The 17,595-nt window shown below is 41.0% G+C and overlaps 1 protein-coding gene across 1 annotated transcript in view; it reads right to left on the reverse strand.

The window, feature by feature from the left end:
• Positions 1 to 17,595, reverse strand: part of LOC135874899 (neural-cadherin-like) — a 71,384-nt gene that overhangs the window by 43,145 nt on the left and 10,644 nt on the right. Inside the window, exons 3-7 of the mRNA XM_065399850.1 lie at positions 11,417 to 11,611; positions 9,792 to 10,017; positions 5,515 to 5,719; positions 4,370 to 4,481; positions 332 to 581 (exon numbers count right to left, since the gene is read on the reverse strand). Of these exons, the coding sequence (XP_065255922.1) occupies positions 332 to 581; positions 4,370 to 4,481; positions 5,515 to 5,719; positions 9,792 to 10,017; positions 11,417 to 11,546 (923 nt within the window). The 5' untranslated portion in view covers positions 11,547 to 11,611. The remainder of the gene's footprint in view (positions 1 to 331; positions 582 to 4,369; positions 4,482 to 5,514; positions 5,720 to 9,791; positions 10,018 to 11,416; positions 11,612 to 17,595) is intronic.

Raw genomic sequence — 17,595 nt, forward strand, 5'->3', positions numbered from 1 at the left:
CATACAAAAATATTCCCCTAGAAGTTAGATCTTTCAGTCATTCCATTAAATACAGCCTAATTATGTTATTTCTGTATGTAATAATGGATCTAAGGATCCAATGTGCTATGTCACAATTAATGTGTGTACATCTTACAATCTAGAACCTTACAGTCCAATCCCTCACACACTCATGTAAGTTATTCCACTGACTTCACTGGTAGTGGAGAGTGCTCAGAACATAAGTAGATGCTTATTAACTGGCAGGATATGCCCATTAAGCAAAGTGTAATCAGGATTATTAGTACAAATTGCAACACAGAAAACAATCCAGGGTTTAAAGTCTGCTTACCCAGATTGAGAGAACACAGGTGCCTCGTCATTCACATTAGTCATTCTGATGCGCACTGATGCAGTTCCTGTCCGAGGAGGATGGCCTTTGTCCACAGCTATGACCACAAACTCATACATATGGTTTGCTCGCTCAAAGTTCAGCTGCTGGTGAGAATTGATGACCCCTTCAGGCGTGATGGAAAAGTCAGTGCTTTGAATGAAGTAGGTGATCTCAGCATTGGAGCCAGAGTCACAGTCTGTCGCAAGAACTTAAAAAAAAAAAAAAAAAAAAAAATATTGATCCCAGAGACATGAGTTTGCCATGGAAGAATGTTCCAGAATGCAGCATGACATTGTTTGTATAAGTAGTGAACACTGGCAATTACCACACAATCAACAGGCAGTTAGAAAAATATCAGCCATAAATAGCATCTCTGCTGTGATGGGGACAACAAACCCCATACAAAACACAGAGGCACAAAGGGGTTAAGAACCCTCCCTGCCTGCAGATAGCAAAATCAAAGCTGCCCCAGCTCATCTGTGAGAAATGTCAATTATGGAGAGAGGCCCACCGCTGCTGTAGCTAATGAGGGCAAGCCAAAGTATAAAGAGGGAGAAACAGGAAGCAAGAGGACAAACGCTTGGGACTTCAATAGGGCAACAATTCTCTGCAAGAGGAGCTAGGTCCAGGCTGCCTCCAAGAGAGCCTCCTTGCAGCACAAGGAAAGGAGCTGTAGATGAGTCCTGAGGGCCAAGGGCTTTTTGACTCATTTCTGTTGTTATGTATCAGAGGGGTAGCCGTGTTAGTCTGGATCTGTAAAAAGCAACAGAGAGTCCTGTGTCACCTTTAAGACTAACAGATGTATTGGAGCATAAGCTTTCGTGGGTGAATGCATCTTGCATCCGACGAAGTGGGCATTCACCCACGAAAGCTTATGCTCCAATACATCTGTTAGTCTTAAAGGCGCCACAGGACTCTCTGTTGCTTTCTGTTGTTATGTTTGTGGAGTCAGCTTTTTTTTTTTTTTTATTTGATTTAAGCAATCGCTGTTGGGTCAAGGACCAAGTCAAGCTGCTCAGACTAGGGCTTTGTTCATCACTGTTGACATTTCTCCCCCCCCACCCCCAACTCTCTCTGGGAATGCCTTTCAAATGTAATTAGCTACGTGATAACTAACATTCTTTTTAATTACCTGCTGCTTCGAGGTACAAGGAGGACACTTTGTGGCACCTTAGAAACTAACACATTTATTTGGGCATAAGCTTTCATGGGCTAGAACCCACTTCATCAGATGCATGGAGTGGAAAATACAGGAGCAGGTATAAATACATGAAAGGATGGGAGTTGCCTTACCAAGTGTGAGGCCAGTCTAACAAGACAATTCAATTAACAGCAGGATACTAAGGGAGGAAAAATAACTTTTGAAGTGGTAATGAAAATGGCCCATTTCAGACAGTTGACAAGAAGGTGTGACAGGTTTCAGAGTAAGAAGGTGTGAGTAACGGTAAGGGGAAATTAGTATTGGGGGAATTAGGTTTAGGTTTTGTAATGACCCAACCACTCCCAGTCTTTATTCAGGCCTAATCTGATGGTGTCCAGTTTGCAAATTAATTCTAGTTCTGCAGGTTCAAGGAGTGATTAAATGTTCTTCTCCGGTAAATGTTTATTCACAGTACTCAATGCCCCATCTGTTCAGAGGCAGGCAAGTCAATCTAATAAAGAGCTGGAGTTTACACTGTTGTACCAAAAGTGATCTTAAAAGATTAGCGCTGTCTCTTAAGTGCCATGCTGTTTTTCTCACCAAATGAAGAGGCTTCACCTCACACCAACACTTAGCTGGCATCAATTTAAACCAACTCATTAATCCAATTGGTAGATCTGAGGGCTTTCATCTCAAAATTAAACACTTCTTCAGAATACCCAAATGTGATGATACAGATGCACTCTGACAGAGCAAGCAGCATGCATCTGCAATGTTTAAACTAACAGATGGAAACTGTTGCTTTATTCAAAATGAAAACACAGAATAAGTATTGAAGGAACAATGATTAATAACAGACCTATTTACTCAAAATATAAAAGGGAAAAAATAAAAGTCATTAAAGTGAACAGTGAAAGCCTGTGAAATGCTAAGGTATAGCAGGTAGAAATATATTTTCCATATGTACCTTTTTGTAAGTTATTAGGTCCAGATAACTCCATTTCACTTTAAAAGGACACTATTGTAGCTTCCAACATTTTTTTAAATTTTATTGTAAGAGATTTTTTTAAAACCATATTGTGAATATAAATGTTTTCATTACATTAAATCTAACCCCCCGTCTTAACAGATAAACAATTTCCTGCAACATTATGAATTCAAACATATTATGTATTAATTCAAACAATTCCAGAGGTGAAAGTAAGCCAGTATGGTCTGGTACGGTGTACCGGCAAGAGCCAGTATGCCATGCTGGACCGGACTGGCTTCCCCAGGCTAGTGATTTAAAGGGCCCGGTGCTTTAAAGGCCCCACCTCTTCCGGTTGAGGCCACGCCTCTTCCGGTTGAGGCCACGCCCCCTGCGCAGGACTCCGGCGTACCAGTAAATCCTTTAAGTTACTTTCACCCCTGAACAATTCATTCAGATTTAATCTATGATGTTATTTGTAACATAAGTATATGAAATTTAGGCTGATAGCATCATAATTGCAAGGATGTTATTTTGGTACATAGATATTTTCTATAGCTCTAATCTTTCAACAGCTGACATTTCTATTTCACTTTTATCTTCTTGTGCACTCCAAGTTTATATTCAAAGTAACAATATATGCATGTCTAAGGCACACAATGTGGAACGATAAACCACATGCATAGCAATATATACTGCACGTACTTTTCAAAAGTTTGTTCCTTCGCCACATTTTAATTCGACTACACCATGGTAAAATCTACTTTACAAAACCTGTGAATGCCATGTGTACTGACAAACCACAGTGCATGCCTGTTTGAAGAGATTTCGGCCTTTCCGTACTGGAGTGTGAAACAGAAAAATAACTGTAATTGATTAAAGACAAGAGATGGCCAAATTAAATCAGTGTCACTAATGGTGTGTGATCCTAGATTGATGTGCAGTCAGCTGCAAGAGGTCCCATGCGAGGAAGGGTTTCGTATGTCTGGGAGGGTGTGCTGCAGAAGTGGAAGAGATGCTGACGGTATATTTTATTTTACTTGCTGCCACTCTGTTAAAGACAGACAATGACATTCTTTCCCTCCCTACAGGGCATCAGGCCTCACCTCCAGGCATCAGGGAGGTGAGCTATTCCTTCCTTGAGTATATGTCTAAGAGGCTTAGACTGCTGATGTCCCTGAGTCCCTGCATTGATACTTTATATAGGGTGCTGGGCACGAAACAGTCAGCCCGTAGGAAACTACAACTAGTAGAGAATGCCACAGCTTGCCTTCTCAGCCACACAAGTTACCATGAGCACATAAAACTTGTCCTCCTCTCGCTACACCGATTCACCATAGAATATTGTTTCAAGTTCAAGATCTCAGTCCTCTCTTCAAGGCATTCAATGGTCTAGGCTCAAGATACCTAGGAGGTCATCTCAAGCTCTGGGAGAAGGTCAACAGTTCTGCTCCTCTGGAACAATGCAACTATCTACTGCATAGGAGATATCTGTGTAGGAGACAGAGATTTCTCAGGGGGTCGTCAGTCCATGACTATGGCTTGAACTCCTGCAGAATACAAGAGCTACACTCAAACCTCACCACCTTCCATTCCAAGTGCAAGGCACACTTCTTCAGCCTGACTTAAAAAGAAAGAGATGCCACACAGCACATTATACACACAATAAAAATCCACAAACAGTATTCCCTCTTGAGAGAAAGAAGAAGAAAAAAAAAACCCCATATGACAGATGTTGGTCACATCCTTTAATGCACTTTTGGAAGGTACTCAGATACCATGCTGATGGGCATGGTAAACACTTGAACTGATCAGATTAGGTAGACCCCACAGTCACAAGTTAATTCTTGTGAGAAGATGGAATAAGAGGTAGTAGAGAAATGATCACCTTGCAACAGAGATGTGCCAACTGGGATGGTTTCAGGAATGTTGTCATGGCTGTAAATGGAGTGCTGGAATTCTGGAGAGCAGTCATTGTCATCAGTGATGTGAACTATGACCTGTGTGGGACAGGAGGCAGAAGAAAAGACTAAACAGAAAATGATAGGTGTCTGCTGAAGAGAGGCCTACCAGGACTGACCTGCTGCTTCCCAGAAATGAAATGTGTGAGAGCACTGATGTACTGGCTCTAGTCAGCCTTGTTAGTTTTTACCCCTTTCACTCACATCTGATCACTCAATGCATTTACTTTTACAAAATATTTTCATTTCCATGTTAAAATAATGTTTGTTGGGCGCTAAAATTTCTCGGTACAACATAGCACTGCAAAATATTTGCTATGAAATCTGCAAACCTCAAAATCAGAAGGTTTTTCACATTTTATACTTTACCAACTTAGTCCAATTTCAGGCAAGGTATTCCCCCTTTTGCCATTTAAAAAAAATCAAAATCAGGACCACTCCATTGAAGTGTCCTATTTTCATAAAAAAATAATGTAATTTTTTTAAAAACTCAATCTAAAATTTTGGCTCAAAAATCAATTCTTACATCTTAATGCATGAAATGTTATGTTTCAATCTGAAACCAGATACTACCAGATTATAGATACTTTGTCACATTTTTGCTATTTTTGCTCAGCACTTGCTCAGCACATTGTAGTTCATAATGCTTCACAGTCATACATCTCTCAGTCTGAGTATCTAGGTACTTATTGCACCTGTTACTGTAATATCTCTATGCTGCCCTCAGACATTATCGAACTCATTCCCACAACACCTCTGTGAGTAAGAAAGCAGCAAACCCGTTTTTTCTGAACAGATTATGTTTTTAATCATAAGGCAAAGATAAAATGTTCCTTGGCCAATGTCACACAGGAAGTATTTTGCAAACCCAGAAACTGAACCCAGATCTGAGTCTCAGTCCACTGCCTTGACAATAAAACCACCCTCCCTCCCAATCTACACGCAGCTTTGTGTTGTTATTTAGATTATCAGTGTATGTAATGAGATCACTAAATACAATCTTGATGGAGGAAATAGCTACTATAGTAAGGTGATTCATTATATTCATGTAAAGCCAAGTGATTCATTGTACCTCAGTTACACTGCTAAGTCCGCTCTCAGCTTCCACCACTTTCACGAGAAAGTGATAGAGATGGTGCTCGCTCTCATAATCCACTATATGGGTCAAACTGAGCTCTCCACTCTCCTGGCTCAGGCTGAAAAGGCCACTGGGGTTCATCAGCAGAGTGTAAGAAAGAGGCCGGCTCTGGAAGGAAACAGCCTCCACAACCGCTACTCTGTGAAGAACAATAGCATAGTCATTAGCCAACTTGTTACAGTCTGTTTCACTAGGAGAGTCAGAGAAGGTAGAGACAGAAGGCAGATTATGCCACATAGCCCAGTTGCAGAAAAGTGCAGGACTGGCCCCTGCAAATATCTTCTAATACTTCATCTGGTCTACATTTAAAATGACTCTTGCAGACAGGACTCTGCCACTCCCCTGGGGACACTATTCCTCACTATATCAGATCTTGGGTAACAATTTGCCTTTTCTTCATTTCAACCCATTATTCCCAATCACCTGACTAAACATTTATTCCTTCCTGGGTATTTGCACCTTTCAATCCTTGCAGACCATTAAGTTTTCTACCTTAGTGATCATGTAGCTAAATTACATATATTTCTTTTAATCTTTCTTCAGAAGCTGGGATTGAAAACATCTTAACCAGACACTTACTAGACAGAAGTAGATATGGAAGACAAAGGGGAAAGGCCCCACCAGTGAGGTCCAGGACAATGACCTGGTGAGAAACCCAGCCCCTGCTTCCAGAGTTGCTGGGAAGGAGAAAGGGGCTGGGATTTCTACCAGGTACTGTCACTGCCTTGTTTGGGGCTCCATTGTAGATATCAGCCTCTGGCTAGTATGTCCCATTTTATTTGAAGTGCTACCCCCCTCTAATCTGCAGGAGAGGAGGGGAATTGTGTACCTTCATGATCAGAGCCTCTGAAGAGGTAGCAGGTAGGTCTCCATCACTTTACTGCTTCTTCAGCCTACTTTCTCCTCCCATGCAACTAACTCCAGCATCTGCCTCTTCTGCTACTCAAAGCTTTACAGTTCCATGCTGATCAGAAGCTTCTGAATAGCAGCAATAAAACTGACCAGTCTTGTCAGTGTCACCCTGCTGCTGCTTGGCAAAGCTACTCTGTAGCAGCAGCAGCAGGGGCAGTGAAGCCAGCCTTACCTGAATCTGTTTACATTAGGGCTGTCAAGAGATTAAACAAATTAATCACAATTAATTGTGCTGTTAAACAATTGAATACCATTTATTTAAATATTTTTGGATGTTTTCCATATTTTCAAATATATTGATTTCAATTTCAACACAGAATACAAAATGTATAGTGCTCATTTTATATTTATTTTTTATTATAAATATTTGCACTGTAAAAATAAAAAAAATAGTATTTTTCAATTCACTTAATACAAGTACTGTAGTGCAATCTCTTTCTCATGAAAGTTGAACTTACAAATGTAGAATTATGCACAAAAAATAACTGCATTCAAAAATAAAACAATGTAAAACTTTAGAGCCTGCAAGTCCACTCAGTCCTACTTCTTGTTCAGCCAATCACTCAGACAAACAAGTCTGTTTACATGTGCAGGAGACAATGCTGCCCGCTTCTTGTTTACAATGTCACCTGAAAGTAAGAACAGATGTTCGCATGGCACTTTTGTAGCTGGCATTGCAAGATATTTACATGCCACATGCGCTAAAGATTCATATGTCCCTTCATGCTTCAACCACCATTCCTGAGGACATGCTTCCAGGCTGATGATGCTCGTTAAAAAAAATCATGATAATCCAGCATGTTGTTCATTTTAAGAACACTCACTGCAGATTTGACAAAATGCATAGAACGTATTAAATGTGAGATTTCTAAAGATAGTTACAGCACTTGACCCAAGGTTTAAGAATCTGAAGTGCCTTCCAAAATCTGAGAGGGACGAGGTGTGGCGCATGCTTTCAGAAGTCTTAAAAGAGCAACACTCCGATGCAGAAACTACAGAACCCGAACCACCAAAAAAGAAAATCAACCTTCTGCTTGTGGCATCTGACTTAGATGATGAAAATGAACATGCACCGGTCTGCACTGCTTTGGATCGTTATTGAACAGACCTGTCATCAGCATGGACACATGTCCTCTGGAATGGTGGTTGCAGCATGAAGGGACATATGAATCTTTAGCGCATCTGGCACGTAAATATCTTGCAACACCAGCTACAACAGTGCCATGCGAATGCCTGTTCTCACTTTCAGGTGACATTGTAAATAAGAAGCGGGCAGCATTATCTCCCGTAAATGTAAACAAACTTGTTTGTCTTAGTGATTGGCTGAACAAGAAGTAGGACTGAGTGGACTTGTAGGGTCTAAAGCTTTACATGGTTTTGTTTTTGAGTGCAGTTATATAACAAAACAAAAATGTATATTTGTAAATTGCACTTTCACGATAAAGAGATTCCACTACAGTACTTGTATAAGGTGAATTGAAAAATACTATTTCTTTTGTTTATCATTTTTACAGCGCAAGTATTTGTAATAAAAATAATATAAAGTGAGCACTGTACACTTTGTATTCTGTGTTGTAACGGAAATCAGTATATTTGAAAATGTAGGAAAACATCCAAAATATTTAATAAATTTCAATTGGTATTCTATTGTTTAACAGTGTGATTAAAACTGCGATTAATCACCATTCTTTCTTTGAGTTAATCACGTGAGTTAACTGTGATTAATCGACAGCACTAGTTTACACTGAATACACATTTGGAAGATTTTCTTCACAATCTAGAAAAAATAGGCCCCCTCCCCCCCCCACATACACACACTTTACCTGGCAACTTGAAATCTAGTCTATTAAAAAAATAGTTGAGTACTTTCGGTATTTATTTATTTAGATTTAAAATAGACTCCTATCTAAGGCTCCAGGCACTAACATCATGAATCACTACAATCCCAGCAGCATCGATCATTTCAGCAGGAACTCAGCCAACCAGCCACATACAGAAATTCTGTCTCATCCCTTCATCACTGTAAAGAGGCATACCTTCAGCTCGCTCTATAAACCCTATAAAACCAACAGCTTTTTCTACACCTGCCTCTAAGTCTCCTTGCCAATTTTTATGGCTTTACAAACACATTTTAAAAATCTTTTCCTCTCCTTGTTGTGGAGTGAAAAACCCATAGAGACGCGGGACACCAACTGATTATATTGGGGATGTGTGCAAAGCAAGAACATTGGAAAAATAGAAAGTATTTCTCTCTAATGTCTTTGTCACAGTAATCTTATGTGCCACTTGTAACAGTAAAAATAAAGGTAGACAGAAGTGTGATTTTTGAAGTTAATGGTCTCCCTTTAAATTTTACCAAGTGGTCCCATGCTTGCCTGTCATTAGCGAGTGGAGCTTTGAAGAGCTCTTCATGAATCAAATCTCCCAGCCTTTTTAATTCTGTTGTCTCCTAAGTTCACTTCCATCAGCCTACAAATTTCTGGTGTCAAGGTACCCAGAACTAAAAAGATCTGAAGAGGACATCAACACAAACAGAGGCTTTGGTTGGTTGGTTTTTTAAATGTAAACCTCCACTAAGAGAAGATTAAATACAATTAAATTAACTTATCATTGGCCACACTGCTAGAGATAATTTTCATTACTATTCCGTCAGCTACAGAACACTGAAAGCTTACACGAACCCGCAGAGGCATCATAACAAAATAGGTACTGTCACAGGATGTTTCCTTTTCAAAGCACTGTGCAAACACGAATCCTTACAATCTCTGAGACAGATAGGCAGGCAAAAAAGAAAAAAATCCTTATTCCAATAAATGCAGCATTTGAAAACAATAAATAGGGACCACTTGGCAAGTACCATAGGGATAACCCGTTAATTTTCACTGAAATCCATTTAGTTTGCAGAAACTGTTTGGAGGCACAAAACATGGAGAAAAAGAAACATTTTAACAAAAGTCAAGGAACCTCTCTCCTAAAGGGAGATGTTTGGCATGTGTGCATTTTACAGGAAGGGGTGGAAGATGGAAGGCATTTCAGAGATGTAATGATTTGTCCTAGCCAAATCAGTGCCAGAGCTGGGATTTGAATCCCATACTTCCTGTTCCCAGCCTAGTGCTTGGTCCACTGTGCTATGCTGCTCCTCCATTTGAAAGAGTCACATTTTCCTTTTGAACTTCAATACAGGAATATCAATTCAAGTGTAGCCCTATGAACAAACAACACTGGTTGCAAATGAGTCACTATGTGGTGCTCCACAAAGTTTCTCTCAAAGTACTGGACCCTGGCTTTCTTTCACTTACTTTTCTCCTGCTGGAGTACTTTCAGGGACACACACACTGTAGGACATGTTAGTAAACTGGGGAAGTCTGGAGCCAACCAGGATAGAGATGGAGGCATAAGGACTTTTGTTGCTGTATTCATCAGTGGCCTGCACTGTGACCACGTATTCCTTATTCCAAGTTAAAGGCAAACCGGTTGTCATTATAATACCTGTATCCATATCAACTTCAAATCGCTCTTCGCCACCTATCAATAGATGTACAAAAACCATTCTAGTAGAGGCATCACAGTAAGAACATTCATTTGCATCTTCATTACCTTTAAACTTCGGCTTCAAATCCCTCATTTTTCTCTCTACACATTCTCCCTTTTTTAAAAAACCAATTCTTTATTTTACCGCTGGTCCATACTGTGCATTGTGAGAGAGACAGTGTACACATGTTATATATGGACTTTGTGTCAAGCGCCAATTACCCAATATTGCGCACTGACATAAAACACCCAGGACGCAACTCTAGCTCTAAAGCTAGCTGTCTCGTGCCCTCACTCAGCAGCCTTCAGGCTTAATGCACTACAAAGCTATATTAGGACATGTGCTCATTATCTAACCCTAACTCTAACAATGGGTATGGGACACCGCATATTGGGATGCGGTCATTGCAGCTCCCAAGGTCAGTTCTGCACAGATCTCAAAAAAAGTAGCCCTCCCCATCCTGAAATTCTCTTGCCACTGCTGGTCAGCCCCCATCTGCAAAACAATCCTTTCCCCACCAATTCACGGTGGCTTCCCAGCCCCCCTCCCCCCCCCAAAAGGTATTGAATGCTGTGTCGGTGATCCAGCTCAGGATACCCCTCCCCCAAGAACACTACACCCTCAGTTCATAGCAAACCACCTCCATGTGTTCAGACAATGTGAACTGAGAATGGAACAGGCATCCCATGTGCATGCTGAACAGTGAGAGCCCCGGGATTGTTTTCACTGTGAATTGTGGGAAGTCAAGTGGGTTGAATTTTATTTTTTTTAAATCCCATGTTTCCACTGTCTCTGCCACATACTTCCTTTCCAGGCGGGCTTGTGCCATTTTCTAATTCCTTCTCTGCCAACGTGGACCCAGCAATGTTCCATGCACTAGGACAATTGCTTGGGCTGTATTACAGCAGTCAAAGCTGGATGAATTTGGCATTGGACTTTGCCTGTCGCACCATCGAGCAGATGATGTGGGAGCAGAAGAATATTCTACAGCAGCAGCAGCTCCTCTGACAGCAGGAGAGCACTCAGAAGAGGTGGAAGATTGACGAGGAGGAAGAGGACAATGATCCAAGCTGGACCACCTACACAGCATTTAGTGCCATTTCTGGACCTGAGAAGCCAGCATGGATTGGTGGGACCCTTAGTCTGACTCTTAATCTGACAGGCCAGACCTTAGCCTGATTCTGGTCACTTTGTATGGGAGTAACCAACTCCCTTACACTCATGTACTGGTTTAATTTACACCACTTTACTCATCACCTCTTACCTTCACCCAGTATGTCTAAACAAGGCTATTCTATTGAAATCTTATCAACTAAATGACAAAATTGGAAATTGCTAAAATAAAAATCTCACAATCATGCAGATTAATCAGTTGATTCAGAAAGAACTTACCTGCAATAAGTGCATAAGTTATCCCAACACTGGAGTTTTCATTGTTATTGTAATGGGCCACAAGCTGGTAGATCAGAGTGCCTTTCCGGGCATCAGGATCAACACGTGCCAAATAGGGGTATGGGTACATACCCCAGGATAGAAGTTCCTCTTCTGGGGCAATAATTGTCACGTGACACAAATACCAGTCATTGTCTGCAAACACATTAAATTTAAACAAAATCAGAAGTCATACCTAAGACAATTTCACAAATTTTAACTGGACATTTAATATCTTCTAATCTGATTTACCGGTAAAAGACGGAAGAGTGCATACTGTGTACATCCTAACATACAAACACTCTGGCAAAAAAATCCACATCTCTGCTGACAGTTTGGCTTTATTAAATGTAATTAATAAAAAGTAACCATTTAACTAAACATATGTAAATAATCACATTATACCAGACCCCTAGAGTTATAGCTACATCATGGAAAGAGCTATATTCTTCTACTTAAATGGAAAATGCTTGGACCAAGGTGCTAAGATAACTGATCCCACAAATAAGTGTTATGTTTCACCTGCGATTCTAGGCTAACCAGTGGGAGAACACAACAGGACAATTCTGCAAGCAAGGTGTAATTGTTTTTACAGTGCCTGAAAGGGTGCTGGGAATTTCAAAGGAGAGACAAAGATGAGCTCCCAGCTCTGATCAAATTACAATCTAGATTTCAGACATGTCAACTAGTGAGAAAACAAAGAGGGAGACAAGAGAGGAAGGACATAAGTGGGAACCTGCAGCTATCTGGATAATGCATTTATATATAACTACATTTACCATCTTAATTTGTTAGATTGCTTCTTGCTGGCTTCATAGCAGCATCCTAGGGGATGCTAGGGTTGCAGACAGGCTTCTTAAAGACATTTTCCACAAGTACCAACAAATATATTTATGTTTCCAATCAGGTCTTAATACTAAACTTTAAAACAAAAAAATCAAATCAAATGGAATATACAAAAGAAAGCTCAGTTGTGAGAAGTGAAACAAAAGAGAACAGAGAAGGTGTATAAAGTTGAAACTCATGTTGTCTCCAAGGTAGCATAGTGCACTGAAATGGTATGTTTGTAAGGACTACATGATTGTCAGTGGAATATTCTTTTGGATTTTTCTATAGTTGTCTCTCAGGAGTCTTTGATCTGTAACTTACATGATGTCACATTTTACACACAGTTGCAGAAGGCAGTATCACATCAACAAAACCAGTTTCCATGCCAAAAGTTGGTACGGGAACTTCAAACTCCTTTTAACTATAAGCCTGAGATCCAGAGTACTAAAAATCTCATTCACATGTCTACAAAATTATGATGAAGTCTCTTATTTTGCTGATTTTCTTTCTCAAGTTTTCAGTGAATTTAGTGCCAATGCAAGGTGACAGATTTACAACCCGGCACAGTCCTCAGTTTATCCACAGAACAGATGCACTGCGAGCAGCAGCAGAAATTTCCTTGGGCTTTACTGCCAACAGGCCTAACACTCATATTCTGGAGAAGCAACCTCCACGCCCACTCAATCCTTTGCCTCAGCATGCCCAGGGTTCCTGTTCACCAGCAGACACCATTCAAGGAGATCAACTCATTTCACACAGGCCATTTAACAGCCAGGGGATAATGACTCTCATAATCACTAGCAATCTGGGCTGGATTTGGTTTGCAAAGTTACCTTCTCTCTTGTACCAACAACATTTGCTGATTACCTTTTCCACTAAGAGGGACGCTGCCAGACCAAGTTAGGGTTAAAATCCAGTTTTTGTAAAAACTGAGCTTTTATAATGTCAATAACTTTCACACCCGCCAACGACAACCCCCTACCAACACAGGCACCGGCTTTTTCCTTTGCCTGGGGGTGCTCAACCCCCACTCTGCCCCAGGCCCCGCCCCCACCCTGCCCCCTCCCTCCGAGCTCGCCACATCCCTGCTTCTCCCCCCTTCCTCCAGCACCTCCTTCACACCACGGAACAGCTGATTGCAGCGGGCGGGAGGTGCTGGGAGGGATGGGGAGGAGCTGATCAGCAGGGATGCCGCGGGATGGGAGGCACTGGGGGTGCGGCGGCGCGGGGGGAAGAGCTGGCTGCCAGTGCGTGCTAAGCACCGCTAATTTTTTTCTGTGGGTGCTCCAGCCCTGGAGCACCCACAGAGTCGGCACCTATGCCTACCAAACAAAAACACAAATAGTAAGGAGTAATCTGTCCCAGTAAGATTTTGGTCTAGGAATTTTTAGATAGCTACATTTAGGAGCAGACATTATGTAGAATCCTCTTTTGGTGTTAAATGTAGTGTTGCCACCTCTGAGGTACAAAAAACCAGGACATCCAGGATGCTGCTGAGCCCATAAACTGGGCAGCTGGCAGTGAGCACCCTTACAGATTTCCCAGGATAGCTACTTCAAAAATGGGACGATCCTGGGAAAGCCAGGAGAGGTGGCAACCCTAGTTAAACACTAAGAGTGAAATCCTTGCCCCAGTGAAGTCAGTGGCAAATCTCCTATTGAGTACAATGGTGTCAGAATTTCACCTCATAAGTGCAGCTTTATGGATTAACCAAAAGACAGATACACGCACAAAAAAGACAGGGACTTGTTTCACTGTGTCCAACACAGTGGGCCAGGAGATCATTCATGTAACTCAGCTGGGTGTGTCCCTGGATGGCTGTGTAAGTGCAGTACCTGTCAGAGGCTTGTAGCTTGACATTAGCATCACAGTGTGAGGGACAGCCCAGGCTGGTGGGTTTAGAGGGTACAATGGTCCCACAGTCCAGGTTGCACCCTGGAGACCTTGTCATAACATGTAAACACAAACTTCAAAGAGCAATGAGAGGTACACTTGGGGGCATCCGGGAGACTTTTTAAAAAACGGGAGCGGATTTAACACACATACATATCACAGCAGATCTGCTCAATTTATAATGTTCCCAGTCGTTCCTTAAGATTCAGAGTTCACTGTGCTGCCCTTCAGAGCCCTGTAATCACTTACACAGTTAGAGACTCATTTTTTGCCTCCTGTTACACTTACACAGATATCACTGCAGTGTTAGCAGAACTCAAATGAATATATATGAACGTTCTTAGGATTTTGTGTTTTTTCCCGCACTTCATTTTAAGACAAAAATCTGACAAGTAAGGTGGATTGCCTATGTCTGAAAGAGAAGGCAGCACAAACGGGGGGGGGGGGGGGGGGAAAGAAGTGTTGTAGGAAAGGAGGGGAGGACTGGTGGAGACAATAAATCTCAGTTATCAGGTTTTCTATTCTAGACACTGCAACAGTTATATTTTTAGTGTTTGAAGGGAGAGGAGAACAATTCTCCATTTGACATTAAACAAAGATTAAATAAGCCAACTTGCAAAAGTGGTTGAACTAAAAGCCTGAGCAATCTATATACCGTCACAGACATGCCAATTCTAGCATGGAGTGAATGGTAGAGGTTGATATGAAGGTCAGAGGTGGGTGTTTGGACTTGCTCCTGCGTAAGAGAATAATTTTGAACTGTCTTCAGAGGCAAATAGGGGGCTAGTCAAGTAGTGACTGTTTTACCCCATCATATGGAATAAATTGCCTGGAAGCAGCACTGTGGCCCCCTGAAAGTTAGAGAACAGGGATTTGTACATTGAGGACTATGCCTCTCAATTATCTATGGCATAGTAGTGAGAAATTCAAAGCAAACCTTTTTGAAAGTCACTATTATGGATATGCAGCAGCTACTTTACCCAACATTTGATAGTGCTAAGGATTTAACTTCAGTGAAAGAAAAACAGTTTCACTGGAGTAGATATATTTTTGCCATTGGTGCATTACAGTTGGTCCATTGTCAGAAATGCAAAAGCATTAACTGATCAAGACGCTTAATCAATACTGTGCAATATTTTGTTCCACTGACAACCCACCATATCAAAATGGTTTTACTCACTGATGTTACAGCTCTTCCATTCTGTCAATACTAATCATCAACAAAATTTCATAGAACCAAGCTACAGTGTCTGCAAAACAATACCACTGACAGCATACAGCATCTTGTCAAAAGCTCTCAATAGCCTCAGTCACCAGGACCAGATGGTATTCACCCAAGACTTCTGAAGGAACTCAAATGTGAAATTGCAGAACTACTAATTGTAGCTTGTAACCTATCATTTAAATCAGCTTCTGTACCAAATGATTGGAGGATAGCTAATGTGATGCCAATTTTTAAAGAGGGCTCCAGAGGTGATCCTGGCAATTACAGGACAGTAAGCCTGACTTCAGTACCAGGCAAACTGATTGAAATTATAGTAAAGAACAAAGTTGTCAGACACCTAGATTAACATAATTTGTTGGGGAAGAGTCAACATGGTTTTTTTTAAAAGGAAAATCATGCCTCACCAATCTACTAGAATTCTTTGAGGGGGTCAACAAACATGTGAACAAGGGGGATCCAGTGGATATAGCGTACTTAGATTTTCAGAAAGCCTTTGATAAGGTCCCTCACCAAAGGCTCTTAAGCAAAGTAAGCAGTCATGGGATAAGAGGGAAGGTCTTCTCATGGATCAGTAACTCGTTAAAAGATAGGAAATAAAGGGTAGGAATAAATGGTCAGTTTTCAGAATGGAGAGAGGTAAATAGTGGTGTCCCCCAGGGGATTGTACTGGGACCAGTCGTATTCAACTTATTCATAAATGATCTGGAAAAAGGGGTAAACAGTGAGGTGGCAAAATTTGCAGATGATACAAAACTGCTCAAGATAGTTAAGTGCCAGGCAGACTGCGAAGAGCTACAAAAGGATCTCTCCAAACTGGATGACTGGGCAACAAAATGGCAGATGAAATTCAAAGTAATGGACATTGGAAAACATAATCCCAACAGATAAAATTATGGGGTCTAAATTAGCAGTTACTACTCAAGAAAGATCTTGGAGTCATTGTGGACAGTTCTCTGAAAACATCCACTCAATGTGCACCGGCAGTCAAAAAGGTGAACAGAATGTTAGGAATCATTAAGAAAGGGATAGATGATAAGACAGGAAATATATATATATTGCCCCTATATAAATCCATGGTAGGCCCACATGTTGAATACTGCATGCAGATGTGGTTGCCCCATCTCAAAAAAGATATATTGGAATTGGAAAAGGTTCAGAAAAGGGCAACAAAAATGATTAAGGATACGGAATGGCTTCTGGATGAGGAGAAATTAATAAGACTGGGACTTTTCATCTTGGAAAAGAGATGACTAAGGGAGGATATGATTGAGGTCTATAAAATAAGGAAGTGTTATTTACTCCTTCTCATAACACAAGAGCTAGGGGTCGCCATATGAAATTAATAGGCAGCAGATTTAAAACAAACAGAAAGAAGTACTTCTTCACACAACTCCTTGCCAGAGAATGTTGTGAAGACCAAGACTATAACAGGATTCAAAAAAGAAGTAGATAAATTCACGGAGGATAGGTCCATCAATGGCTATTAGCCAGGATGGACAGGGATGGTATCCCTAGCCTCCGTTTGCCAGAAGCTGGGAATGGGCGACAGGGGATGGATCACTTGATGATTACCTCTTCTGTTCACTCCCTCTGGGACACCTGGCATTGGACACTACTGGAAGACAGGATACTGAGCTAGATGGACCTTTGGTCTGACCCAGTATGGCTGCGCTTATGTTCTTATCATCTTAGAGCCAGCTTCTTCCAGGAAACAACTGAATTCCTCCACAAACTCCGCAACATTAACCACCTCTCTCAGAATACCACCCATGCCACTATGGATGTCACCTCCCTATACACCAAAATCCCTAGTTTTTTGTCATTTCAAGCACCTTGAAAGAAGTTCATGTAAAAAAACCCTCAGGCCTATCCTGGTAAAACTGGGGCATATGTTCCTGAACAATAGGTATGAAACAATGGAATGTGGACTGTGGAACAATGTGGAACTAAGACATAATGGGCATGATCAGTATCAAGTTGTATATGTACATTTCTACTAAGTTTTGGGAAAAGTTATATAGTGTTTTTCCATTTTTATAACCCATAATTGTCCAACAGCTACGAATGACAGATTCCCACGGGTGCAAAAAAGATGCCTTCAAAAACTCCAATATTAAAATGAAGTATTTTAAATTTAAAACATTACCACAGCTGTTTTAATGCAACAAAGATCTGTTCCCATGATCAATAATGT

This window comes from Emys orbicularis, chromosome 2, assembly GCF_028017835.1.
Source record: "Emys orbicularis isolate rEmyOrb1 chromosome 2, rEmyOrb1.hap1, whole genome shotgun sequence".
NCBI classification, from domain to species: domain Eukaryota; kingdom Metazoa; phylum Chordata; order Testudines; family Emydidae; genus Emys; species Emys orbicularis.